General features: G+C 44.9%; 1 protein-coding gene across 1 annotated transcript; it reads right to left on the reverse strand.

Annotated features, from left to right (window-relative positions):
• Positions 1-3,843: 3,843 nt before the first annotated feature.
• On the reverse strand, positions 3,844-27,906 carry TNFSF15 (TNF superfamily member 15). Its single transcript, XM_048822783.2, has 4 exons — positions 27,623-27,906; positions 13,374-13,425; positions 9,724-9,765; positions 3,844-4,874 (listed from the first exon to the last, which is right to left on the reverse strand). The coding sequence occupies exons 1-4, from the start codon at positions 27,818-27,820 to the stop codon at positions 4,447-4,449; spliced, it is 720 nt and encodes a 239-aa protein (XP_048678740.1). The 5' UTR covers positions 27,821-27,906; the 3' UTR covers positions 3,844-4,446.
• Positions 27,907-27,931: the final 25 nt, after the last annotated feature.

Below are 27,931 nucleotides of genomic sequence, written 5' to 3' on the forward strand. Positions count from 1 at the left end.
TATAATTCATTTATATTTTTATTATAAAACTTTGGAAACAGTAAGCCAAGTCTACTCTACCTTGAAGGAAACAGCGTGTACTATAAGATAATAAAGTTATTTATATGAAAATATATTACTATAGCAAAATGCTATACTGGTCTCTAACACCCAGATCGGGCAAATATTTGTGACATTCAATCTGATTCTTTTAAAGAATGACATTTCTCCTTAGTTCTCTTTTGAAATGATGGGCCAGTCAGGATGTTAATTAAACAAAGCACTTTGTGGGTTGGAGGGAGACACTGTCAAGGTGAAAAATCAGATTTCTTTAAAAATGTGTCTTAATCTATGGTTTCAGAGTAGCAGCCATGTTAGTCTGTATAGCTCACTTCATTGGATGCTCAAATAAATGCCCAAATAAATTGGTTAGTCTCTAAGGTGTCACTAATCCTCCTTTTCTTTTTGTCTTAATCTATGTTTCTAATAACACATAATTGTGATTTAATGCCTTGATCCTTTCATCTGATCTGTGCAGGCACTTCCTTATGGCCATCCAGACTCCCTTTGCAATCAGGGGTCTGCCCAAGAGAATTGCCTTGCAGGATCATGGTCTAAATCGTTTAAAAAACCATAATTTCTTTTTCACTATTTGTGGCAGTTGTTTTCTTTATTTATATCACTCACTGGGCTGTTCAAGTTCATTTTCTGCCTGTCGGCCCCAGTCCTTCGAACACTTAGTCACATGCTTGGCCCATTAATGTGAGGAGCCCATTAACTTTAGGGGGATAACTCATGTATTTATAGTTATTCACACCTAAGTGTTGCAGGACTGGGGCGATAGTCAGTTTCATTCTCTGTTGCTCATGCATTAGAACAGTTCTGATGTCTGTGGGTTTCCAAAACTGTGAGGGGATGATTTAAATTAGAGAAAAATATTTCCATTGAATCGAACCAAATCAGAAAATCTTCTATAAGAACATAATTGTTCACATTCAATTTTGTAAAACAAACAAACAAAAAAACCTTTTAGAAAATCCAAAGTTTCAGCTTAAGCCACTTGACAGTGCCTCAAAGTTTCAATCAACTTTTTAAAAATCCATTACCCATAGTACTATTTACATGCTTTTTGCAACCATTTTTAACTGCCTGGGTCTGATTATCCTCTCAGTGGAGATTCTCCTGATATACACCAGTGGAAATGAGATGAAAATCTGTTTCTTTGTATACATACTGGTCACCATCATTGTTACAGAAGCACAATAACAGAGAAAATTTCCACTGGAGATTATGTGCAGGGTTAATATGCCACCGCCACTTTAAAACAAGTGACGCAAGAAAAATCACTTACGTACATAAATGCAATAGCACAAAGAAGAGTTGCATATGAAAGCCTACATTAAGTGGACTATAAATACAGACTCCTGGAAAATAAATATGGGTTTGTTTTGTGGATAACAAGGTGAGGACTACTAACAGCTAATCTGTGATTACGACCGGGCTGTGAAATGTATGATAAATATACACTGGAAAGAAATTGTATGCGTCTCATGTGAGGAAAGTCTTATTATTGCTCTAGGACTTCCTAGAACATGAACAGAATATATCTATTTGTCTCTATATAGATATCTCCAACAGAGTCTTTTTTTATATGCCATGTACTGTACGTTCCATTCCTTTCCCCTAAACTCATTTTACTATGATTTAGTGCACCCGGCATTAAGTATTGATGACTTGATTTTTACATATATTTCAATCAGGTGTAGAAATTTATTGGCATTGCATCATGATCAAAGAATAATGCCACAGCATCCCATGATAGAAACAAAGAGTTCTGTGGATTTCTATAACTGTCATAGAACTGCTTGAATTTTGCCTTCATGGATACACTTCACAGAAGTGCTAATATCAGGCTGCTGCAAATTACCTGTCCTGGGCAGGTGTGCTGTGATGACAGCGTCTTAGCTTAACAGTGGTACCTTCCTTGGGCCTAACCCACAGCGAGGGAACTAGGAGGAGAAAAGCAGGAGGCAAAAAGAGAAAAGACCATGTTTTTTTTAAAAAACTTTGGAAGCTGGGAGCCTGGCAATAGCCACGGTCTCATGGGGCATGTTCAGTGCTTCTTAATTGTTTTTGGATGCATTGATATCATGGTGATAGTTGCCTTCTAAGACAGGTATTAAGAGAGCCAGGTGATAGGGGGTTGGGAAGAATGTAGGAGGGGGCCATGGGAGGGTTCTTCTCTTACAAAAGGGTTTGCAGTAAGAAAAAGATGGAGAATCCTTGCAACTAACCTAAAGCACAGCCAGCTTTCCAGCTCTAATGTGCTTGTACAGAGACACGGTGGCAATGCTCAGACCATGATTCTGTTACATCATTTTGCCTCCTTCCATGCTTCTCTCTCTCCATCTCCCCCACACCCGCTTGTCTCAACTTGCCTCGGCTGTTTTCTCTTCCTCCCCTACACTGCACTCTTGTAGAGCCTATATTCTATTAATCTTGTCAGATAGCTTATTGTTGCATCTCCTTAATGTATCTCCTCTTAGAAGGAGGAATGCAATGGAGAGAACAGACGGGCTTCCTTGCCAGTCTAGCTGCATTATATATGTGGAGTGTGTGTATATATAAGGACCTTAAATTTGAACTCATCAACTAAACTTGGTCAGGGTCTCTAGCATTCTCTAATGTGTGGAATTCTCATTATTGGTTTATGAGAGGCATGCACTTGCATTGAAGGAAAATATATCTCAGCTACATGTAGCAATATGGAATCCAGCAAAGTACTATGAGTACATATATAAGGCAGTCTCACTTTCACTGATCACGTGGAAAGAGATGTTGAAAGTGGAGGAAGTTCCAGTGAGAGAGAGAGAGAGAGAGAGTGTCTAGCTGCAAAATTCATTATTTGGGTTCTTTACATGACTGAGTTTGAGACCTAGGGGCACTTAACAATATAAAGCTTGAGTCTATTAGAACATGATTTGAATAGTCATCAGTGAATTGTTTATCATGGGAGTGGAGGGAAAGCCAGGGAATTTCCCTGAGAGACAGTATGATCTAGAAGACTGAGCAAGAGACTAGAAGTGGAAAGTTCCTGAGTTCTGCTCCTGGCTACAGTTCCTACTCCCACTGTTGCCTTGACATTAACCCAGCTCTCTGTGTAGAGGAACCACGAGGTGTGAGCCGGCCTAGTGCCTAGAAAAAGTTACAGCAGCCTTTCATTTGAGAAATCACTGCAGGAGTGAGCATCTGGGTAGAGGGGAGTCATGGCCATCTTGGAAGTGGGGTTGGGGGGAAGATATTTTGTTTTCAATTTATGGAAATTTCTGAAATTTTGTGGTTTCTTTCCTCAAAAAGCTACAAAACCAAAGCAAAACATCAGTTTTGAGGAAACATAACACATTTTCAAAATGGTCCCAATTCTGAGTGACTACAGTTACCTGCTGTACAGCAGGTTGAAAGTATTCAAAATTTGAAATTTTTGCTCAAAATTTCAATAAAAATCTTATTTCCCTCCTCCCCTCCTGCCCCCCGATTTCTCCTCCTGATCCAGTTTTTCAACCTGTTCTAATATTAGGACTTTTTTCATAGTGAGATGAATTTTTACACTGAAACATTAACATTTTTTGTGTGTTCCAGTGTAAAAAGGTACAACCCATCAGCAATGCTATGAAAAGAGCCATTTCTGGGCAGCAAATGGATCCAGAACAACATAGGCCACCATTTCCTGCAAAATTTCTTGGGAGAAAAAATATCAGGAATGTTTTTGTCTATTGGCTTGTTTTGCAAACTGCAAGAAATCATTTTAATTTGCTTCCCAGGGCAGTTGCAAGGGATTAATTAAAGAGTTAATGATTTACATAGTGCCTTTGAAGATTTAATTTTCGATTTTAGTACAAAGTACTGAGCAAATCTATTTTTAAGGGCATGCCAAGAACGAATTGCCTGTTGAGAGGAGTGATCTGAAGAAAGATCAAACAAAATTACATTGGAAACTTGGGGACAGTTTAAAGTGGTTGTTTAAGGCAAAGGGGGTTGCTTATTGGAGGTGGAATGTAGGCTTAGTTGATTTGTTTGAGACTATTGTTCCCGGTCACCTATAAACTATCTGTGCAACACTTGTAGGCATGCAAGAGGTTCCTAGCTTTAGCATGGAAATGGATTTTTCTCTCCTCTGCCTCCCTCTGTGTTTCTGTGGTTTGATGTGGTGTGATCTATTTGGTATAATATTGGGATGGGCCATGTAATTGAATTTTCCTTCCTCCAAGGATAATGATGGGCACCGCAGCCACACAGGTGAAGGAGAATACAGGTCAGGAAACTGCTTTTGAGAGCACAGATGCTTGGAACTAGGACATCTTGATCCTGCACTCACTAAAATCATTAGCAAAACTCCTGTGTGACTTTAGTGATGCACTTGATTCAGAGCCCTAATTAGAAGCAGCCCTTATTCGTTGCTGTTAGAACCTACAGTAAAAAAGCACCAAAGAATGTTTTGTGTTCTTTAGTGTAATCCACCCATTGGATATCACTAACATTGACCATCAGCCTGTCCCCCTCCTCCATGAAAAGCACTGCCCCTAAGTAAATTGGCTGGAACCAGTTGTTTCCCATCTCACACAGAGTTTTGGTGGCAGTCAGTAGTTGGGTAGGCTCAGGGTAGCTGTCCGTGACTTTGGTGATGATCTGCGTTATGGAACCTGGTTTACTGTGATTTGGAGTGGACCCTCGGAAAGTGACCTGAGAGTAGATGTAGTAATCCCCGGCCTTTGGAATCACCAGTGACTTATTGGTATAGTTCATGTTGTTCTTGGTGAAGGCTAAGCCTCGCTCGTGTTCCCACTGGAGAACTGGAAACTGGTTTCCCATGGGGGGTGAAAGATCTTGTTTCTTAACTGAGGACATAAAGGAGAAAGGAAAGAAATCAGTTGGTTCCCCTGTTCAAGCAGGATGTGTGACAGTGAGCATAACTCAGATGATATATTCCTTCAAAAGAAAACAACCTTGCTAGCACATTCTCTTTAGTAAGGGCTCACTCTGCCATGTATTACGGTAGTGCCCAGAGGCCCCACATGAAATCAGAGCCCCACTGCGATAAACACTCTACATACACCTTGTAAGAGACAGTATCTGCCCCAAAGAGCTTCCAGCTAGCTAGACAAGGCAAACAAAGGGTCAGAGGAAAGGAATATTATTACTCCCATTTTACATATGGAAAACTGAGGCACAGGTCGATTATGCCCAGATTTTCAAACTCAACTAGCTAGTTTGGGTGCCCACCTTGAGATGCTGTAAAGGGACCTAATTTTCAGAGACTGGACACTGGGTCCCCTTTAAGGTGTCTCGGTTTGAGCACCCTGGAACTGAGCCACTTGGCCCGACGCTGCACAGCAAGTCTCTGGCAACCTGAGACTAAAGCTCAGATCTCCTGAATCCGAGGCCAGCACTTACAAGGCAATCCTTCCTCAGGGTGCAGCCCGGTCACATGAAAGGGGGAAATTCACCCCCACCCCCAAGGCCCAATGCACCAGTTCACAGCATCCTAAAATGCAGCCAGCTCTGGGGCAGCTGTGTGAATAATTACAGCAACTGTACATAATGGTGCAGGACAGTGATCAGTGAGACACCCCATATCCAAGAGACCCTTCAGTCTATCATTACCCTAACTTGCATTTAGCCAGGAGAGCCCTCGAGAAAAAGTGGCATGGAATCTTTTCTGACCACAAATGATCAGCACCTTGGTGTTAATCCAATCCAAATAGGTGGCAGCTTCAACTGCAAACACTGTCCCAAAGACATGTGGAATCTGCATAGCTCATCCTCCTTGCGTGTCCCATACAAAACTATTTTCGTGGCTTAAACCTATCTCTAACTATGAAGGGTTAAGATGAGGTTTCCGCTGGGGGCAGATTATCCCACATCTGCCTACTGTGGGGTATCTTGTACCTTCCTCGGAAGCAGCTGGGGCCGGCTGCTGTCAGAGACAGCACACTGGAGCAGATGGACCCCAGGTCTGATTCAGCCTGGCAATTTCTGTCTTCTCATTTTTGCAGGGTTTGGAGGGTGGAGATGAGGCATAGTGGGACTTTTACCCTTCTTGCTTTGATCATCTCTCTTCCCCCGTTTGTAATTCAGCTCAGGCAGTAGCTAGGAAAACAAGAGCCCTATATTTTATGTGTAAGAGTGATTTCTGCTAGGGGACAGCAGTCAAGTTTCCTAGTAACTGCGTTTGTCACACAAAATTGTTGCGGTAAAGTTACAGCTGAGAAAAGTAAAACATCCGACTTCTCTGGGCAATAAAAAGAAACATACAACGCTACGGATAAACGAACAGGCAAGACAGAGGCAACTGATTTCCAGGAGATGAGACCTTTTCTTTTGTGTGAGTGTGGGTTAATATTGAATGTTTGCTCTCTTTCCATATCATTCCATTTCGGGGAAAGTGGATGAATTAAGTACAGAAAAGAAAAGCTTTGGAATTCTTCCAGACTTAATTGCGAAGCATGCCCTGTGTGGTATGAGATTCAGCAAGATCACACGTAATTACTACAAGGAACAGGATTAAGGGCGTGTGGCTGCGCGATGCCTCAGCTGCTGTTGGCGTCACTGGAAGTCCGGGGGGCTCAGAACAGGTCAGGATGGGTAGGTCTACACAGCCCGCAGAAGCAACCCTCCCAGCCCACATCGACAGATGGGCTAATGGGGCACGTGCTAGCACTCTAAAAATATATGTGTAGACAGCGCTTTGCAGTCGTGCCTGGGGCTCTGAAGCCTGGGCCGGGGGCTGGGCTTTGGAGCCCGAACTCCAGCCCAAGTCGCAAGTTCAAAGCACTGTCTACACAGTTCTGTTCAGAGCACTAGCGTGAGCCCTGCTAGTCCAGGTCTGTTGAGTGGAAGGAAGAGTGTTCTCAGAGCTTTGGCTCCATCTGAGCTCTGTTTGGTATAGAAACTGAGCTTAGGGAAAGCAAATGGCTGTCTGCTACCTCACACTTCCCCAGGGCTTCCAGGGGGTGTTCAAACCTTGGTATAAACTAGAGGAGCCTTAGGCCTGCTCTCATTTGCAGCAGCTTGTAATAGCCCCTCCCTCCCCACCCCACGCTCCCTGAGGGCAGCAGCTGGGGATGCTGGAGCGTAGGGGTCTCTATGTGTGCAGCTCCCTACCCACTCTAGCATGGCCCCCACACTGGAGTGCACCGCAGCAGCTGTGCCTGGTATGTAGGACAAATTTAAAGCTGCTCTGTGCTACAGTAGCAGCTCCAGGCTCCAGAAATTCAGTGGTCAACCTTAAAAGGCCAGCTGTTCCCAACGAGTAACAGACAGGACTGTTGTTTCCTGCATGGATTTAGGGAAATGCTCAGCTACCACCACACTGTGGTAGCTATTACTTAACGATTTGTAGTGACTAACATCCCCCTCCTCCCCCGCAGTGATCGGAATGAATGTCGTTTCAGTGACAAGGGTAGAGACAGGAAAAATAAGAACAGACCCTCTGCCTCATGGCCCAGAACTCAAATCAAACCTTTCTGGAGCTTCAAAACAGACAGGAGAACTTCTTGAAAATGTGTTTGTCATTTTCCTTTTCTTGCTCCTCTCCAGTTGGAGGTACAAGCTAGCGAATGTGCCCAAATGGCAGATCAAGGAGGACCGGAAATCTTGCTGATTTCCAGCTAGATTTTGCAAACTCAAGGGTTTGAAAGAAATTTGATTCAACTGTTGGGTGCTTCCCTGAAGCAAAGAGAACATCACACAAGCTTTTGAAGTTAATTCATCAGGAGTACAGAGCTACAGTCTAATATTCTGAGCCAGCAGGAGGGCTTGTCTCTTGTCCAGCATCTCTTGCGACTATGTCTCGCTGGCTGTGCACAAATGACTCTTTTATCAATGAATGTGACCTTGTTCTCCTGCAAATCTGCACTGATGTGTTGAAAAATTATTAGTAAAAGGCATGGAAAAGGGTCAAAAGACACAATCTAGCTTTAGCTAGGAACTCGAGGACAAACGCAGAGAGGAAAACCCTGCTACGAGAGCTATAGAAACTTAGGCTCTGATTCAGTGGAGTGTTTAAGCACATGCACAACTGTACACATTGACTTCAGTGGGGCTACCCGCACGCTTAAAGTTACTCATGCGCTTTGAGTGCTTTTTGGAATCAGGGCCAGAGTCCACGCCGGGAGGTCTGACCATGGCAGAGGGATCTTGGAAGCCGTCCACAAGATTCTTGAACCATCACAGCCGTGCCAGCCACCTGGCAGCCATTCTGCCACTGACTTCCCCCAATATGTCCTTGCCCCCAGGTTCTCTCATCTGGGAGCTATAGAAATAGGTTAGGGCTCAGTTATTGGGGGGAGGGATAGCTCAGTGGTTTGAGCATTGGCCTACTAAACCCAGGGTTGTGAGTTCAATCCTTGAGGGGGCCATTTAGGGATTTGGGGCAAAAACTGGGGATTGGTCCTGCTTTGAGCCCGGGGTTGGACTAGATGACCTCCTGAGGTCCCTTCCAACCCTGATATTCTATGATTCTATGATTATGCCCCTCCCTCAAAAAGGGGACTAAGAAGGGGTTTAGAGCATATTGAGAGTTCCTTGCCCCTCAGCCCATCTACAGAGGAATCAAGCATCATCCCCTGGTCTGGTACCTTTACACTGCAATAAAAGACCCTCCGCATGGCCATGGCTGGCCTGTGTCAGCTGCCTTGAGCTTGGAGGGCTCAGGCTGCAGGGTTGACATGCAGGTGTGGGCTGCAGGTTGGGATCTGAAACGCCACAAGGGGTGGAGGTTGGTTCTCAGAGCCTGAGCCCACTGCAGTTTTTAGCCCCATAGCCCAAGCCATGTGTGCCCGAGTCCATTGACCCAGGCTCTGAGAGTCTGTGCCACGGGTTTTTTATTGCAGAGCAGATGTACCTGACAAGCTCCATGAGTGCATGGCTGGGGGTAATGCTGGCCACACCTGTTAAGCAGGGTGTAGCAAAGAGCACCCTTCAGGCTGCTCCCTCAGCCTTTCTTATTCTTTTGACACCCCCACTCCTGTCCTTGAGAAAGGCATAATACCTTCTGACACTTCCCCCTCCTCACCACTGCTCAGACTCGTGAGAGTCACAACTGAGCCTAATTCTTCTCTTGCGCACGCTGGTGTAAATCAGGGGTGATTCCACTGAAGTCAATGGAGTTCTACTGGCGTGGAAAAGGTGTAAGTGAAGAGAATCAAGACTGTGATGCTTATGGAATATTAAAGGTCTGGTTCTCCTGTCCCTTAAACTGCTCTAGCTCCATTGACTGACAGCTGTGGAGTTACTCCTGAGTCACATCACGATGAGACTACAACTAGGCCCTTTCTGTTTAAATAGTCCCATTAAGTATAGCAGAAGAGTAAAATACCAGCCATTCTAGCAGTTGCTAACAGCCGCCAGCCCGAGTGTTCATTTTGTAAGCAGCCTTTTAAAACCATAAAGAGAATCTTTCATAAAGTGCCTGGCTTTGCAGACACTCTGTATGAACACAGGGCTAGATCCTCGACTGGTATAAATCAGCATAGCTCAGTAAAGCTAAGTCAAGAGACACCAGCTTGAGATCTGGCCCAGAGAGTGTAAACAGGAGATGACTTTCTTTCCCCTACTTTTCCTGACTGGCAACTTCTGACTGTCAGTTTCCATCAGGCATGTGTGTTTTGGAGATGAGCTTTTGTGCAGTGCAATGTGAGTGACAACTACCCAGGGAGGCATATCATTTTTGAACAGTTAAATTACCTGTTAGGTGTGCTCTTGGCTTTTCTGCACTGGATACTAAAGCTGTAATTAAGAAAAAAAAAACATTTGCAAACATCCGAGTCCGAATGATTCTTCACAGAGAGACTCTGTGCAGTCCCTCTTCATTTCCGCCTTGGTCTGTTTTATGAGTTATTTGTCTAGGCTGGTTTTCTGTGTTTGTTTTTTGTGGCAGGCAGGAATGGAGTTTTGGACAGAGCTGATAGGATCACTAAGCAAGCACCAGGACTTGTCAATTTCACTGCAAGGCTTGTGAGAACTTGGCAAATCCTTTTAAAACAAACACCGCCACCCCCTCCCCGTCGAAAAGCAAAGCAAAAGCCTCTTCTTTGAATTAGATTTCAGCATGCATGAGGGCATCCTTTATCATTCTGTCATTTCAATACTAATATAGTCAGACTGTGCTCAAAAAGCCACAAGGCAGGTTTATCCCTACACCAATGCAAAGAGGAGGCAGTCTGCACATCCCTTATTCAGGGCCTGCAGCACCAACCCAGCCACTCCCCCTCTTATGCCATCTTTCTGTTCCCCAAGCTCCGCACTGCGTCCTCAAGCCTGCCTGAGCTCTGCGACAGCCACAGCCTCTGCTCCTCCCTTCCTTCCCCACCTTCCCTCCCATCCATACCTCTCTCCTCCAGCCCAGAGCTTACCCATGATCCTTCCTGCACTGGGTGACCATTGCTGAGGAGGCATCCACCTCCTGTGTTGAAAGGGGTGGGTGGGGGAATGGTGGACTTTGCCTTCTTTGCACCAGCTGCACTGCCACAAAAGAGCCCATAGGGCACCTGTGAGTCTGGCCCACAGAACAAGAGTGAGCTGGGGTTTGCTTTCACGTCCAGCTACATTTTCCCTGCAGCATTAATATCATAGAATCGTAGGACTGGAAGGGACCTCGAGAGGTCATCTAGTCCAGTCCCCTGCACTCAAGGCAGGACTAAATATTATCTAGAGACCTTCCCTGACAGGTGTTTGTCCAACTGGCTCTTAAAAATCTCCAATGATGGAGATTCCACAAACGCCCTAGCCAATTTATTCCAGTGTTTAACCAGCCTGACAGTTAGGAAGTTTTTCCTAAGGTCCAGCCTAATCCGCCCTTGCTGCAATTTAAGCCCATTGCCTCTTGTCCTATCCTCAGAGGTTAAGAAGAAAAATTTTTCTCCCTCCTCCTTGTAACAACCTTTTATGTACTTGAAAACTGTTATCATGTCCCCTCTCCGTCTTCTCTTCTCCAGACTAAACCCAATTTTTTAAATCTTCCCTCATAGGTCACGTTTTCTAGACCTTTAATCATTTTTGTTGCTTTTTTCTGGACTTTCTCCAATTTGTCCACATCCTTCCTGAAATGTGGTGCCCAGAACTGGACACAATACTCCAGTTGAAGCCTGATCAGCGCAGAACAGAGCAGAAGAATTACTTGTCCTGTCTTGCTTACAACTCTCCTGCTAATACACATACACAGACAACACCGTACAGGGAAGTGGTTTCCGATGTAGATTCTTATCTACTCCTAGCCTTTCCCTTCATTTATGTTTTCTATTGACTCAAACCTTCACTCTCAGCCCAACCCTTCAGCTCTAACCCTGCCCAAACTTCCAGGGACTTTGATGGGGTTGCAGGAGCATGCACCACAAGAGGATTTAGCCCATAGTATTGCAGATGAAAAAGATGGAAAAGACATCCCAGAACCTGGGATGCATCTGAGCTGTGCTCAGGAGGAGGTTTGCAAAGGTGGCTTTAAACCACATGTATACCCTGCGGCCCCCAATTCTGGTTCCTTGTGGATGCTGGACTCTTCCCTGCTGTAGACTAGACTAGCCACAGGACTGTCTGTACCTGGTTGCCTATTGCCCATCCCAGCATCTGGGCATCACCAGGGGAGAGTTGTCCCTAAGATATGTCCCCTATACTGGGAACTGGGATGGAGCTGGCATAGAAGCTACTAGACGATTCCCTTGTGCCATTCTCCACTTGCCAGATGTGATGGTTTTAAGACTGGGTTGCACTGTAGAGCAGTATGAAGGCCCTTTAGCAGGACAAAGAGCTGCCCCATCCTTGCGAGGTCACCTAGCCCATCCTCCTTTAGAGGGTTCCTTTGGGAAATCTAATTTTAAGATAATACAAGTGATAGGGCTTCCACCCCTTTGCGGGTGAGACTGATCTATAGCGTAACAGATCTCACTGGCAGGAAGCTTTTCCTGACATTCAGCCTGAATTTACTTTCTCGGACTTTAATCTCCTTTGGCTTCTAGTTACACCCCTTTGCACCACACTAAGCAATTCCTTTTCCTCTAAAGGAAGCTGATCTGGCCCCCAGTCTGGCTCCTATACGCTATTTCGGCAGTGTACAGGGCCCATGAAGGAGCTGCTGAGGAAAAAGTCCCTCTGGGCAGAAGTAGCATAGGGCTTGATATTAGTGACCTGGCATAATGTCCACCTCAAAGCTCAACTCTAGGGGACATGCTGGGAGAGTAGCTGGGTCAGGAAGGGGCAGGTTATGATGCTTCTCAAGGGGTACCCAGCAGTGTGAGGTGCCTCTCTACCGCTGGAGGAAAGCTTGTCTGTGACTGCAGTGAGTCAGTTCCCCTACCACTCCAGTCTCTGGGAACTAGTGCCTTCCAGGCCTCTGTAGGCCCCGATCTCTCTTTACAGGTGAACGATAGTCAACCTGCAATCTCCAAACACCTCAGTGGAGTGCCCAGCCCCTGATCCACTGGGTTTCCCAGACCCTCTGTTCCCAAAGGAACAGTTCCCTGGCCCCCCTCCAGCGAGTCAAATGATAGCAAGCAGAAATAGTGGAAACAAAGGATTACCATATAGCTCTTCCTACTATAAGAGATTCTGGGCTGCAGCGCGGCTCCTAGGCAGCCAATCAGGTCTGCAGAAAGGTGGCAGAAAGTCTCCTTTGCCCAGTCCCTCCTGAGCTCTTTGTGCCAGGTTTCTCAGAATCTGTCCCCAGGAGCCTTTGTCCTTGGATGTTTGTGTTTATGGGACATATCTCTCTACACACCCTCCCACGCCCCTCTCTATTGCACTTGTATTGTTCCCAGTTTCAGGGGCAGGGAGGAGAGAAGTCTCAAGGCCATGTAACCCACACACCTTCTGGGTGTGGTTTCCTGTCCCATCAAGCGAGAGCGAAAGAGAGTAAGCGAGAGAGAAAAAATATATATGAGTCTGCTGTACAGCCTTAGCTAAGCGCTAGTTGGCTTTTAGCTCATGCACTAAGCTCCAGCGGTCCCAGGTTCGATCCCGCTCACCGATGACTGGGTTTTCTCAATGTTACAATTACACATGGGCATTTGAATCCCTTGGAACCCTTAGTTGTTAGTAGAGAAGGCAGGTATCTCTGCTTGATAGCCCTGGGAAAGTGCATTTCCATATAGTGGAAAGAGAAGGAGGGTGAGGTAATATCTTTCATTGGACCAACTTCCTTGGTGAGAGAGAAACTCTTTTGAGATATTACCTCACCCACCCTGTGTCTAATATCCTGAGGCTGACCCGGTTACAAAAAACACTGCCTATCAGCCTTGCTCCTACATTTAGCTGCCGTGAGGAATTTGTACAGGTACCACCCCCAGTAGACACGTGAATGAACAGAAGGTTTTATAGAAGAAGGAAAGGACTGGCAAACTTACAAATTGGTGATGTCTGTTGCTTTAGGAATCTAGACACGCTTTCATCTGCAACCTGCGAATAGATTCACAAGCAGTTAGTGTTCAGGTGATTGAGACAAGACAAACCCTGGAGAGCAGAGGCCTGTATGTGTATGTAATATTTTCATCAAAAGAGTCTATCTAGCCTTTGGCAATTGCCTCAGGAGACAGAAGAGACAACAATATTTGTTTACATCTGAACTGAGCCTGAAGTACAAACCCCCAAGTAGTTTCAGTTGTTGGTGCAAGAGCCTTCTCTTCCACAGCCTTCCAATATCCCTCTGTCTCACACACACAGGACAGGTTCCCAGGTCTGGCTGATCTGTGCTAAGCATGGGACCTGGGGTGGGAGAACGGTGGCTCCAAAGCATCTTCCTGCTTCCTGGCTCAGCCAGAGCCTGAAGTTGCCCATGGAATAATTCAGAAAGGCCTAAGGGCTACTCTAAGTTATGCCACCCAGAGCAGTCACCCAGGGACAGTTCTGCCAACCAGGGAGTGTGGAGCACAACTCCATCCAGCCCCACTCCCTCCCATCCCCAGCCTACCACTGAACATCTCCTACACCTCAGGGAGGGGAGCAAGTCATGCAGAGGTGAGACAATGCACAGAGCTTAAAGCTGGAAGCCAGGATCTGACCCTGATTCTTTCTTATCATAGTGGGCCTGATCCGCAGCTGGTGTCAGACCTCCTCTGGATGGGGGTACATTGATGTACAGCAGCTGAGGATCTGTCCCATAATTTCTCCCTTACTTCTGTAGCTTGCGATCCTCTCTCCCTCTGCTCTTTATTATGTGAATCTGTAACTCTATCATGTCGTTCTCTAAAGGCATTGGGGAAAGAGTTTGTGTGAAAGACAGATCAGTAACGAAAAGGAGCCAAGAACTCTCAGTGGCAGAGAACTAACCTTGCAAGTAAACAAGCACTTGACAGAGGAAGGGTCAGTTTTGTTTGTCTAATAACTTGCTAAATCACTCTCCCTATCTGAGATCCAGAGTCCCTGTGAAGCCCATTCAGACTCACACTGTAAATATTGCAGCATAATATTGACTTGGTCTGTGCCAAAGACAAAAGGCATTTATGCAAAGCAACAGGAAGGCCGGTTACCACTTGCCAGTCAGATGCCTGCCATTGGTGCTGGCTTTTCCCATTCAAACCCCCATAGGTGGAGTGCCTGCATTCTTGCAAGACTTTGGTTCTGTTCAGCCAGATTCTCAGGTGATATAAATCAGCAAAATTTTGAAGCCAATGGAGCTAGGCTGATTGAGGATCTGGTCTGGGGTGGCCAACCTGGGGCTCCGGAGCCACATGTGGCTCTTCAGAAGTTAATATGCAGCTCCTTGTCTAGGCACTGACTCCGGGGCTGGAGCTACAGGTGCCAACTTTCCAATGTGCTGGGGGTGCTCACTGCTCAACCCCTGGCTCTGCCACAGGCCCTGCCCCCACTGCACCGCTTCCCACCCCCTCCCCTGAGCCTGCAGTGCTCTCACTCCTCCCCCCTCGAGCCTCCCGCATGCCACGAAACAGCTGATCGGGAGGTGCGGGAGGAGAGGGGGAGGCGCTGATCAGCGGGGCTGCTGGTGGGTGGGAGGCGCTGGGACGGGGGCGAGGGGAGCTGATGGGGGGCTGCTGACATATTACTGTGGCTCTTTGGCAATGTACATTGGTAAATTCTGGCTCCTTCTCGGGCTCAGGTTGGCCAGCCCTGATCTGGTCTGTAGTTTGTGCATGTGCAATCCCCGCCCCCACTCCAAATCTTAATAGCAATGCCTAGAGGCATACAATACTTACAGTGGTTCTCAAACTGTGGAGCATTTGCTGATGGTCTATGGAGAACCTGCTCACATGATGCTGACTCTTCTCCTCTCCAGCTGCTAAACTGTAGCAACCCATTGCCTCTCCCTGCACTCTCCATTAAAGACTCTTCTAATATTATTTCTCCCGGCACCCAATTCCAGTAGCTGCTACAGAAATGGCACAAAAGGCGGCCTATACAATAATGAAAGCGAGAGCAGGTGTCCATGAGACAACAGTCGGCTAGATCACCAGCTGGTGTGAATCAGTGTCATACACCGATTTACAGCAGCTGAGGAGCTGACCCCAACTCTCTCTGTTAAAACCAGGACTAGGCAAAAGTGTGAGAACCCCTGCAGGACAGGGTCTGCTAGGAGTGTGCTTATGTTGTATGCGTATGCACTTTGTGGACCAGACTCTCAATCAGTGTCAATCAGAATAGATTTCATTGTAAGTTGGTTTCAATGGAGCTCTGCTGATTGGCCAGATCTTCAACTGGAGTTAATGACAATTACTACTAGAAAACAGTGATAATATTTAGTGTTTATATACATATATTATCCAGCTTGGATTATTTCACACACACACACACACACACACACACAATATCAGCCGCTTCTGGGGGAAGAGGACACATGCTGCATGCCAACATGGTCTAGATAATACTTGGTCATGCTATGAGTGCAGGGGACTGAATTAGACGACCTCTCGAGGTCCCTTCCAGTCCTATGCTTCTATGACTCTATGGGCAAAAGGAGAATGAATGGCTGAGTTCGCTTCATGGCAGATGGACAATATCCTGAATTAACTTTACTGAATTAAGTTAAACCTTGCTGAATTAGTTTTAACAGCTTTGGAGTCCATTGTTTTGAAAATGCAATTGTGTCTGTGTTATTGTGGAATTGTATGTTTGTACCTTCTCTCGGAGATTGACTCACTAATGCAATGTCTGGAAGGTATTAGGAACTTCAAAGGGCTTTTTGAAACAACACCTGTGAAATGGATTTCCTAGGAAGTACCTGTGGGAATGCAAATGACCCACTTCCAATCCACCCTTTTGAAGCTATACCTTCATGAGGAGAAGCTGCTGTATATTTATTACATGCTCCAGGAAACTCCAGATCAAAGACTCCTAAACAGTGTACAGAGTAGAATAAACATGTTATGAATGTGCTAGTTCTGAGCCGAGGCTGTGATGAATTTGAGACCACAAAGGAAATCTCTTGGGTGGGGTGCTGAAGGACTGCTCCAGCCAGAGATCATGTTCGAGTTGGGGTGATGGCTGCTAAGCTTATTAGCATTGGGGTAGGGGCTTTATTATTATATATATATTTTTGGTAACGGTTTTCTCTGTAGTGCTTTTACCTTAAGAATAAAATAGGCTTGTATTAGAAAGAACTGCACGGCAACTTATAACTGCGGACAATCGTTCTGTCATCAGTCCCTGAATAGAAAGTCAGCACATGCTGGGGCAGCCTGTGGCTGCTGAAAATAACAAAGTGAAGGCAGGCAACCGTGCAGTCTGGAAATACCCTGCTCAGAAGGGAGTGAGATATGGGTCTTCCCCCCCCCCCCCAAAAAGGCAACAGATGGGGAGTTGGAAGCCTGAGAGCACCACTGTGGGGAAATACAGGTACAAGTTGCCCTGAACTGTGACAACCCTCACCAGGAGTTGAGCCTGGCGCGTGGTGCATTGAGGCTTGAGATTTTAAAATGGATGCCCAATGCTGAGGTGCATGTATGGTCTAGGAGACAGCTAAGCCACTTATAAAATGGTAATTTCCCAATAGCTAAATTATGTAAAAAAAAAAATCTGGAGAAAAGAAAAAAATTGCAACAGAAAATTCCGTCCCTTCCCCAGCTACACCGCCTCTGCCCCTGCCTTCCGGCCGTACCCCTCCCCCCCAGCAGAAAAAGCATGATCTAAAAGACCCGAGTGAAAACTGCAGGGGCACAGTCTGCAAGATAGGAAGGAATCAGGAAGAACACCCTTTGTCATGTTGACCTTGAACTGTTTGAGATGAGGCAGCTGCTTGGTACTGAATATTACATTGTCTTCTGCAAGAGCTCACAAGATCGCTGGGATGTTTGAATACAATTGTAATTTATGATGAAATGTGTAGCATCATGGTCAGCTGAATGTGTAATTTCCCTGGATGGACTTTATAAGGCCATAGTGCGGGAATTCCCTTGGGAACACTCCTCCCCCAAGCGACTTTAATGACAGCTGTAATCACTGAAATGTCAAGGTAGTTACATATGACATAACAAAGCTGTGTTTGGCCCTGATTCAGCAAGATACTTCAGCACACACCTAACTTTAAGCATGTGAACAGCTCTATTTATTTACTTCAGTGGTACTCCATCCTCAAAGTTAGATCCCTGCTTATGTAGTTTGCTCAAGAACCTTACATAATCAGAACCCTTGAGATTTAAGTAGAGCTGATTGTTTCCATGAAAAGTTTTGACTTTTTGCCAAAAACGTAGAGTGTTTTGGGGACAAAAATTGGGGGTGGCGGGGGGTGGGGGTGGAATGGCTAACAACTGAAATATGTTTGGCTGAAAATCAAAACAATTTATATTTTAGGCCAAAAGTTTTAGTTTTCCGAGGGGGGAAGAACCCAATGTGAATAAAATGGAGAAGAGAAGTAGTGGTGCCTAGTGGATAAAACACTTGTTTGGGACTCAGGAAATCTAGGTTCTATTCCTGGCTCTGGTAGTGGCCTGCTGGGTGACCTTGGGCACATCACTTCCCTTATCTCTCCCTCAGTTCCCCTAACTGTGAAATTGGGATAATGATATTGATTTGCTTTGAAATCATATGATGAAAAGCGCTAGTTATTTTGAATAGTTTGTTCATGTATATAATGTGTATATACTGCATAGTAAAGATCAGTTGGGCTGAAAGATGCTGTGTTATCGTACAATAAAGGGGTATCATTTATAGACCTCAAAATGAAATACTTTAAAAATTAGTCCTTTTAAAAATTATACTGGAGAGTTTTCTTATTTCCCATTCTTGATTAGGTTGGTATTTTTCAGAAGTCCACGGCATCACCCTTTGGCTGCCACTGAAGTCTGTGGAAAAGCTCCCATTGATTGCAATGGGAACACAGTTAAACCTGCCTTGAGTGCTTCTGAAAAATCCCACCCCAGAGCTAATTAGAAGACAAGGATCTCCTGATTAGGAGCTGATTAGGCCTCAATTAGAATATTGTGTCCAGTTCTGGACACACAAATTTCTCACAATTTGGAGAAAGTCCAGTGAAGAGCAACAAAAATGATTAAAGGTCTAGAAAACATGAGCTATGAGGGAAGACTGAAAAAATTGGGTTTGTTCAGTCTGGAGAAGAGAAGACTGAGAGCGGACATGATAACAGTTTTCAAGTTCATAGAAGGTTGTTACAAGGAGAAGGGAGAAACATTGTTCTCTTTAACCTGTGAGGACAGGACAAGAAGCAATGGGCTTAAATTGCAGCAACGGAGGTTTAGGTTGGACATTAGGAAAAACTTTCTAACTGTCAGGGTGGTTAAGCACTGGAATAAATTGCACAGGGGGTTTGTGGAATCTCCATCACTGGAGGTTTTTAAGAGCAGATTAGAGAAACACCTGCCAGGGATGGCCTAGATAATGCTTAATCCTGCCATGAGTGCAGGGGACTGGACGAGATGACCTCTCGAGGTCCTTTCCAGTCCTATAATTCTATGAAATGGCAGCTTTAGTTCCTGTGAAGTCTGCGGTATGCAAAAAGCTGCCACGGGCTTTCAATTCCAAAAGTGGCCAAAAGTCCCATTTATAAACGTTTAACGTTTAAATCAAAAGAAAACAGCTAAAGATCCCCCTCCCACACATCTCATTTTATTGTGTCCTTTTGAAAGGGGGTGTCCACATTACAAACCTGAATGCAGCAAAATAGTTAGGAACAGTGGGGCCATAAAGATTAATAAGCAGCTGTATTCAGGTCACATCCATCTCTCTTGCTCTTTACACAAGAAGAGAGCAAGCCTTTTGGAGGGGCCAGATTCTGTGTTATGTGGACATGCATATGAATACACATGCATGGGTAATCATAGACATGCAAGGCTGGAAATGACCTCAAGAAGCCATCAAGTCCAGCCCCCTGTACTGAGACAAGACTTAGTATACCTAGGCCACCCCTTAACAAGCTCTAATGATGGGGATTCCACAAGCTCCCTTGTTCCAGAGTTTAACTACCTGTATACACAGAAAGTTTTTCCTAATATCTAACCTTAATCTCCCCTTCTGAAGATTAAGTCCATTACTTCTTGGTCTACATTCAGTGGACATGGAGAACAATTGATCACAGACTTCTTTGTAACAGCCCTTACCATATCTTCATAAATGATCTGGAGGATGGTGTGGATTGCACTCTCAGCAAATTTGCGGATGATACTAAACTGGGAGGAGTGGTAGATACGCTGGAGGGCAGGGATAGGATACAGAGGGACCTAGACAAGTTGGAGGATTGGGCCAAAAGAAACCTGATGAGGTTCAATAAGGATAAGTGCAGGGTCCTGCACTTAGGACGGAAGAACCCAATGCACAGCTACAGACTAGGGACCGAATGGCTAGGCAGCAGTTCTGCGGAAAAGGACCTAGGGGTGACGGTGGACGAGAAGCTGGATATGAGTCAGCAGTGTGCCCTTGTTGCCAAGAAGGCCAATGGCATTTTGGGATGTATAAGTAGGGGCATAGTGAGCAGATCGAGGGACGTGATCGTCCCCCTCTATTCGACATTGGTGAGGCCTCATCTGGAGTACTGTGTCCAGTTTTGGGCCCCACACTACAAGAAGGATGTGGATAAATTGGAAAGAGTCCAGCGAAGGGCAACAAAAATGATTATCATAGAATCATAGAATCATAGAATATAAGGGTTGGAAGGGACCCCAGAAGGTCATCTAGTCCAACCCCCTGCTCAAAGCAGGACCAATTCCCAGTTAAATCATCCCAGCCAGGGCTTTGTCAAGCCTGACCTTAAAAACCTCCAAGGAAGGAGATTCTACCACCTCCCTAGGTAACGCATTCCAGTGTTTCACCACCCTCATAGTGAAAAAGTTTTTCCTAATATCCAATCTAAACCTCCCCCACTGCAGCTTGAGACCATTACTCCTCGTTCTGTCATCTGATACCATTGAGAACAGTCTAGAGCCATCCTCTTTGGAACCCCCTTTCAGGTAGTTGAAAATAGCTATCAAATCCCCCCTCATTCTTCTCTTCTGCAGGCTAAACAATCCCAGCTCCCTCAGCCTCTCCTCATAACTCATGTGTTCCAGACCCCTAATCATTTTTGTTGCCCTTCGCTGGACTCTCTCCAATTTATCCACATCCTTCTTGAAGTGTGGGGCCCAAAACTGGACACAGTACTCCAGATGAGGCCTCACCAATGTCGAATAGAGGGGAACGATCACGTCCCTCGATCTGCTCGCTATGCCCCTACTTATACATCCCAAAATGACATTGGCCTTCTTGGCAACAAGGGCACACTGCTGACTCATATCCAGCTTCTCGTCCACTGTCACCCCTAGGTCCTTTTCCGCAGAACTGCTGCCTAGCCATTCGGTCCCTAGTCTGTAGCTGTGCATTGGGTTCTTCCGTCCTAAGTGCAGGACCCTGCACTTATCCTTATTGAACCTCATCAGATTTCTTTTGGCCCAATCCTCCAATTTGTCTAGGTCCTTCTGTATCCTATCCCTCCCCTCCAGCGTATCTACCACTCCTCCCAGTTTAGTATCATCCGCAAATTTGCTGAGAGTGCAATCCAGATTAGGGGTCTGGAACACATGACTTATGAGGAGAGGCTGAGGGAACTGGGATTGTTTAGTCTGCAGAAGAGAAGAATGAGGGGGGGATTTGATAGCTGCTTTCAACTACCTGAGAGGTGGTTCCAGAGAGGATGGTTCTAGACTATTCTCAGTGGTGGAAGAGGACAGGACAAGGAATAATGGTCTCAAGTTGCAGTGGGGGAGGTTTAGGTTGGATATTAGGAAAAACTTTTTCACTAGGAGGGTGGTGAAACACTGGAATGCGTTGCCTAGGGAGGTGGTGGAATCTCCTTCTCTAGAAGTTTTTAAGGTCAGGCTTGAAAAAGCCCTGGCTGGGATGATTTAATTGGGGATGGGTCCTGCTTTTGAGCAGGGGGTTGGACTAGATGACCTCCTGAGGTCCCTTCCAACCCTGATATTCTATGATTCTATGAAGACTGTTATCAGGTGTGTCTCCCCCACCCCACAGCCTTCTCATCTTATGACTAAATATGTGTTTTTTACCCTGTCCTCAAAGGTCAGGTTTTCTAAACCTTTCATCATTTCTGTCGCTGTCCTCTGGACTCTGCAGTTTGTCCGCATCTTTCCTAACATGTGGCACTCAGAATTGGACACAGTGCACCAGCTGCAGCCTCACCAGTGCTGAGTAGTGCAGGACAATTACCTCCTGCGTCTTACATACAACACTCCTGTTAATAAACCCCACAGTGATATTAGCCTTTTTTGCAACTGCACCACATTGCTGACTTGTATTCAATTTGTGATCCACTGTAGCCCACAGTTCCTTTTCAGCAGAACTACACGTTAGCCAGGTATTCCCCATTTTGTAGTTGTGCATTTGACTTTTCCTTCCTAAGGGCAGTACTTTGCCCTTGTCTTTATTGAATTTCATCTTATTGGTTTCCTACCAATTATCCAATTTGTCAAGGTTGTTTTGAATTCTAATCCTGTCCTCTAAAGTGCTTTCAACTCCTCCCAGCTTGGTGTCATCTGCAGATTTTATGAGTGGGCTCTCCACTCCATTTCCAACTCATTAATGTAAATATTGAATAGTACCAGACCCCAGATTGATCCCAGTGGGACCCCACTAGGTACACTCTCCCAGTTGGACAGCGAACTATTGATAATTATTCTTTGAGTCCTGTCTTTCAACCAGTTGGGCACCCACCTTATAATAATTTCACCTAGACCACTTTCCCCTAGTTTTCTTATGAGAATATCATGCAAGGCTATCTCAAAAGCTTTACTAAAATCAAGATATATCACATCTACTGCTTCCCTTGTAACCATGAGGCCAGTAATCCCGAAAAAGAAGGAATTTAGGTTGGTTTGGCATGCTTTGTTTTTGACAAATCCATGCTGGCTATTCCTTATTATCCTCCAGGTACATACAGACTGATTGTTTAATAATTTGTTCCAGCATCTTTTTCAGATACTGACCAGTCAGGCTCACTGGCCTATAATTCCCATGGTCCTCTTGGTTCCCCTTTTAAAGATAGTTATCATATTTGCCCTTCTCCACTCTTCTGGACCTCACCCATTTTCCAGGAGTTCTTGAAGGCAATTGCTAATGGTTCTGAAATTGCTTCAGCTAGTTCCTTAAGTATCCTAGGATGGATTTCATCATGCCCTGCCAACTTGAATACATCTAACTTATCTAAATTTCCTTAACCTGTTGTTTTCCTATTTGCTTTGCATGCCTTTCCTCTTGTTGGTAATATTAATTCTATTGAGTATCTTGTCACCATTAAACTTTTCAGTGAAGACTGAAGCAAAATAAACATTAAACACCTTGTCACCTTTCTCGATGTCATCAGTTATTAGTGCTCCTTTTCCTCTAAATAAAGGACCTACATGTTCCTTTGTGTATCTCTTGCTTCTAATGTATTCAAAGAACCTCCTCTTGTTGACTTTTATGTCCTTTGCTAGGTGTAACTCATTTTGTGCCTTAGCCTTTTTAATTTTGTTCTTATATGCTTGGGCTATTCTTTTGTAATCCTTCTTAGCAGTTGTCCCATGTTTCCACTTTCTGTAGGATTCCTTTTTGATTTTGGGGTCATTTAAAGAGCTCCTGATAAGAAGAATAGGAAGGGGCCAATATGGTTCTATCTTTCCTTCGCATTGGAATAGTTTGCAATTGTGCCCTTAATATTTCCTTAAGAAACGGACAACTGTCCTAAACTTCTTTTTCCGCTACATTGTCTTCCCATGGGACCTTCCCTATCAGTTCTCTGAGTTTGTTAAAGTCTGTTTTTTTCTGAAGTCCATTGTCCTAATTCTGCTGCTCTCACACCTTCCTTTCCTTAGAATAATGAAATTTGTCACTTCATGGTCACTTTCATTCAAATTGCCTTCCACCTTCAGATTCGCTACTCATTTCTCCCTGTTAGAATCAAATCTAAAACACCTGTCCCCTTGGTGACTTCCTCCACTTTTTGGAACAAAAATTGTCTGCAATACATGCCAAGAACTTACTGGAGAGTTTGTGTTTGACCATATTACTTTTCCAACAGTTGTCAGGTTGTTAAAATACCCCATTGCTACCAGGTCTGATGTTTTGGCTATTTCTTTTATTTGTTCTAGAAATGCCTCATCCACCTCCTCTTCCTGATATAATATATGCACCAAATTTATTTTGTGTCATTTCCAGGCATGGAATATTGCCTAAGCTTGACCTGTGCTTTAAGGGCCTGATCCGACTCCCATGTAAGCCGATCAAAAGACTCACTGACTTTCATGGGAGTTGGATTGGGCCACAAGGGAAATGCCAGGATACCTGCATAAAGCCGGAGTCATTACTATCCAGTTGGGCCGTGGTGATAATGCAGGCAAAGTTTGGGAGGTGAAAACTACACACCTGGGGCCAGGATGTGAAGCTTCTCCTCAGCCCACCCACAGCCGTTCCTCCAGCCTATGTCCTGGGGTAGCTGATTCAGCCTCCCTCCGCCACTTGCATGGTATGTTGAGGCCATTGGCTTTGCATAAATATGGTTCCTTTCGGTTCCTCTTCTGACCCTCATCACTGGCCTCCATGCTGGCCAGTGCAGATCTGGCCTGGAGAGATCCATGCCACAGCTGGGGGCTTTGGAGGCCTGTCTGCATGGCTGCAGACCATTCTCACAGTCGCAGCTTGAGTTCAAAGTGAGCTGCAGACCCTTATGTTGCCCTTCTCTATTTGGGTGAATTTCCCTCTAAACTTGATCCTGCCAGCCTCAGGACTCCTTTGACCCACCTCTCCAAATCCCAGTGCCATCAATGGGAGTTAAGTGCAAAGAGCAGCAATTAAGACTTTGCTTTTCATTTACAGATGATTAACTGAGAAGACTGATAAGGCAGCAACTGGCACATTCCTAGCTGTGCGTCACTCCACTAGTTGGCTCTATGGCAGGAACTAAGTGCTCGTTATATTCTAAATAAAGTCAATAATATGAAATTTAGCCAGGTAAACAAATGTGTTGCTGAAGCCACCACACCACTAAGGGACAGCGATGCAGCTGTTTCAGAATTAGGGCACAAAAGATGTATCGGTTATTTTGAAAAGGGGGCGGGTGTTGGTGATGGTGGAAGATACCGAGGCAGGCAGCTCTGGAGCGTAAACCCCATAGTTCTACACAGACCAGGTGCAATACAATGAGGAAAGCAGAATTTCCAGTTTGCCCAGGTTGTCCCTATCAGGTGCTCTATCCCACAAGGGATGCCTCTAAAGATCAGGCAACAGTCTAAGCTTGTCCCGGGCTGGAATATGACTTTAGGCACATGCATGTGCAAGGGGTGGCATGTAATCTGCACCAGCCCTGCGATAGACCTAGGAGAGACACCCCTTTGTGGCACAACTCCCTCACCCGCTTCCCTCTTGCTCCTGAGGGAAAAGAGTTACGGCTAGCTTATAACATGGCAAAAAATGAACGCCCACTCCCAGGGCAGCTCAGCCGAGCAACTCAGCACTGTCGTGGAGACGAGAGAAGGCTTTTCCCATTATCCTCTCCACTGGTCTCCTCACCACTAATCTGCTTTAGAGGGCAGCAAGCAGTCCACCTGCTTTCAGGGGCAATCAATGGGAACACAGCTTCAGCTTATTCCTACATGCCCAGACCGAAAGTCCAGGGAACCTGTGCAGAACTGTAAGTGGTTGGGGGTAGGCAGGGGCTCTCACTCCCTTCTGAGAGGTCAAACCACCATTTAGCCCTCAGTCCTTTTCTTCTTAGATGGGACGGCTAATTATGATGGAGGGTGGTCTGACAAAAAGATGCCCTTAACCAGTACAATTCAATTTTTTTAAAAGACTAATGGGAATGAATTAGATCAAAAGGGATTTTTCTGGGTTCTTTTAAAAAAATGTTTAGAAAAGAAAAGACTTTGTTGGAGCACCTGCATTCCTGATAGTGTTCCCATTGGAATGAAAGGAGCTGCTCCTATGGGTCATGGCTACAGGACAGGGCACATATGAGGAACCCATATTCAGTTCAGAGCACTGGTTTTTGGAGGCATTAGAAGAAAGTTCTCAAGGAAAGTCAAACACACCCATGACTACTTCACAGCTGCTAGTCACTGACTGACTCAGTTCTCAATGGAGCAAGTGAAAGGTTTATTGAGTGCAGTAAATAATACAGCAGGATAAGTATGTTCCGCCCTCTCCACTTGGCAGAGAGACAGATGGCAAGTTTCCAGCTATGATGATTTTACTTTTGCAGACTGGGATTTTCATATACTATACTTCATTCGATCATAACAGCCAGATATTAGAGTAATATCAAGAGACATGCACTAATTACCTTTCATGAATATGTATAAATATAATATACAATAATATTGTCCAGAATGAAGCAATCCTTAATGCTTACAAAGGATCTTCTATCTGAAGATCTCAGGGGCATTCACCAGCATTACTTCGTTAAAATGTACAACACACCTGTGAGCCAGGTAAATTTTAATCTCATTTGACAGATTGTTATTTTATTATTTCAATTGTGGCAGCATGTAGAGGCCCCGACCAGGATCTGGACCCCCATTGTGCTAGGTGCTGTACAAATATATAGAAAGACACAGTCCCTGCACTGATAGGCTGACAGTATAGGGACTAAAGTCAGCAGTAAACTCTGCCCAGATGCAGAAGTCCAACCATTCAGAATTCAGTGTAAGGTGTTGTGCTAAGGTATTACAGTAATGGGCACTATAGAAACCACAATAGCAGACAGCGAGAGGCACTGAGCAGTTAAGTGACTCACCAAAGTCACGAGGCCACACAGTGAGTCAATGTGAAAGCTGGGAAGAGAATTTCTGATTTAAGAGTTGTGTGTTTCTAAGCAGTTTTATACAGCTTCTCCGTATACAAACATGCACTCACACACATTGTACAGATGTGGATATAAACAGGAAATCTGCCTTACGCATTCATCTAAGCAACCAGCAAACACAGTAAGTAAAGACAGTCTAGAACTAATATTGTATTTGACACCCTGGAGAGATTATAAAGTCTTTGACCAAGAACTGTATGTATTAGAAGTGAGCCCCTAGCTCTGATTTCACTGTGTGTGTGTTTGTACCTATATCTACACAACTGCATGTCAAAGAGTGTAAAAACCTAGTGCCAGAATAGAAATAAGGCTCATATTCAGTATATTAGTACCTCTTGATTATTGTTGTTCATGGTATTCATTCAATTGAAGCTTTGTTCATACATATGAGCAAAGAGTGAACTTCAAGCGTAAAGCTGAAATTCATGAAGGTCTCGCTCCTGCAAACAATCATACATTGGCTTACCTTTTAAGCAGGTGGGTAATCCCATTGACATCAATGAGAATATGCACCTGCTTAAAAAGCTGATGTGGAGGGCAGCAGCACAGAGTTGAAAGACACATACCTACAGAGGTATGCATGTGGAGATAGATGTCCAGCTGTTTATTAGAGATGGACCTGCAACTATCCCCTGAATCCAGTGCTTCTGAACTTTGGGAAACTTTTGATCAGGATTTAGATGAGGATTTGAATGTTGGGATTAGGGTCACTCCCAATAATTAGCCCAGACTGGACCACCATAGTAAATCCCAGGGAAATCTGAATCCGCATGCGACTCTGGTGCTGAAATGAATAGTTCTCACCCATCTGATACACACACACACATATGGGTATTTGACACAAACACAACCCACAAATAGATGGATGGACACATTAATGACATTTAGCAGGTGGCTGGTGAAATAGGGTCCTTTCAGCCTGTAATAAGAGACAAGAGAGCTCTCAGCTTCAATCAGAAAAAGGTGGAACAGAGATGGTCAGCCAGATCCCCAGCTGAATTCAATGGCACGACCAGCAATTTACACTAGCTGAGGAGCTAGACTATAGAGTTTTCTTCAGTCTGCCAGTTAGGATTTAATATTGTTCCTGCTCCTCTGACCCTATTAAACTCAAGAAAGAGAAATGAAGAAAAATCTGCCTATTAAAAAACTGATTTCCTCCTCCTTCCCCACTGTGTGTATGAAAGAAAGAAAAAGCAAGCAAGCAAGAAATAAAAAGTTTGTTTAACATTCTTCCTTGAAATCGTAAATCCATAAAGCAAGAAGCCACAAACTCTTTCTCCAAACCCAAATATTTAAAGAAACTCTCTTGTCTTTTTCTTAACCTTTCCTTAAGATCACTGAGAAATGGCATTTCCTTACCTGAGCTGGGCCAGATTTGTAGGCTCTGAGATTTCCAACCAGTAGATAGGCTGTGGGCAATGCCAGGGCTAGGACAGAGAACAAGCAAAAAATGACAGCACAGCGTATGTTCTTCAGATCCTCCCTGACACCCATTCCGGATTCTTGATTGGTCATATGAACTGCTTCCTCCAGGGGTATTTCAGCACTGTGTTGCATCCCTGTGACTGGCTTGTGCACCTCTCCCTTGGAATAGAATCTGGGAGGAGGAAAATCTCTTCTGCTTGCTGTCCTGCATGGAGACCCCCATTAAATAAGAGCTCACTTGAG

The sequence above is a fragment of the Caretta caretta genome, chromosome 16, assembly GCF_965140235.1.
Source record: "Caretta caretta isolate rCarCar2 chromosome 16, rCarCar1.hap1, whole genome shotgun sequence".
NCBI lineage: Eukaryota > Metazoa > Chordata > Testudines > Cheloniidae > Caretta > Caretta caretta.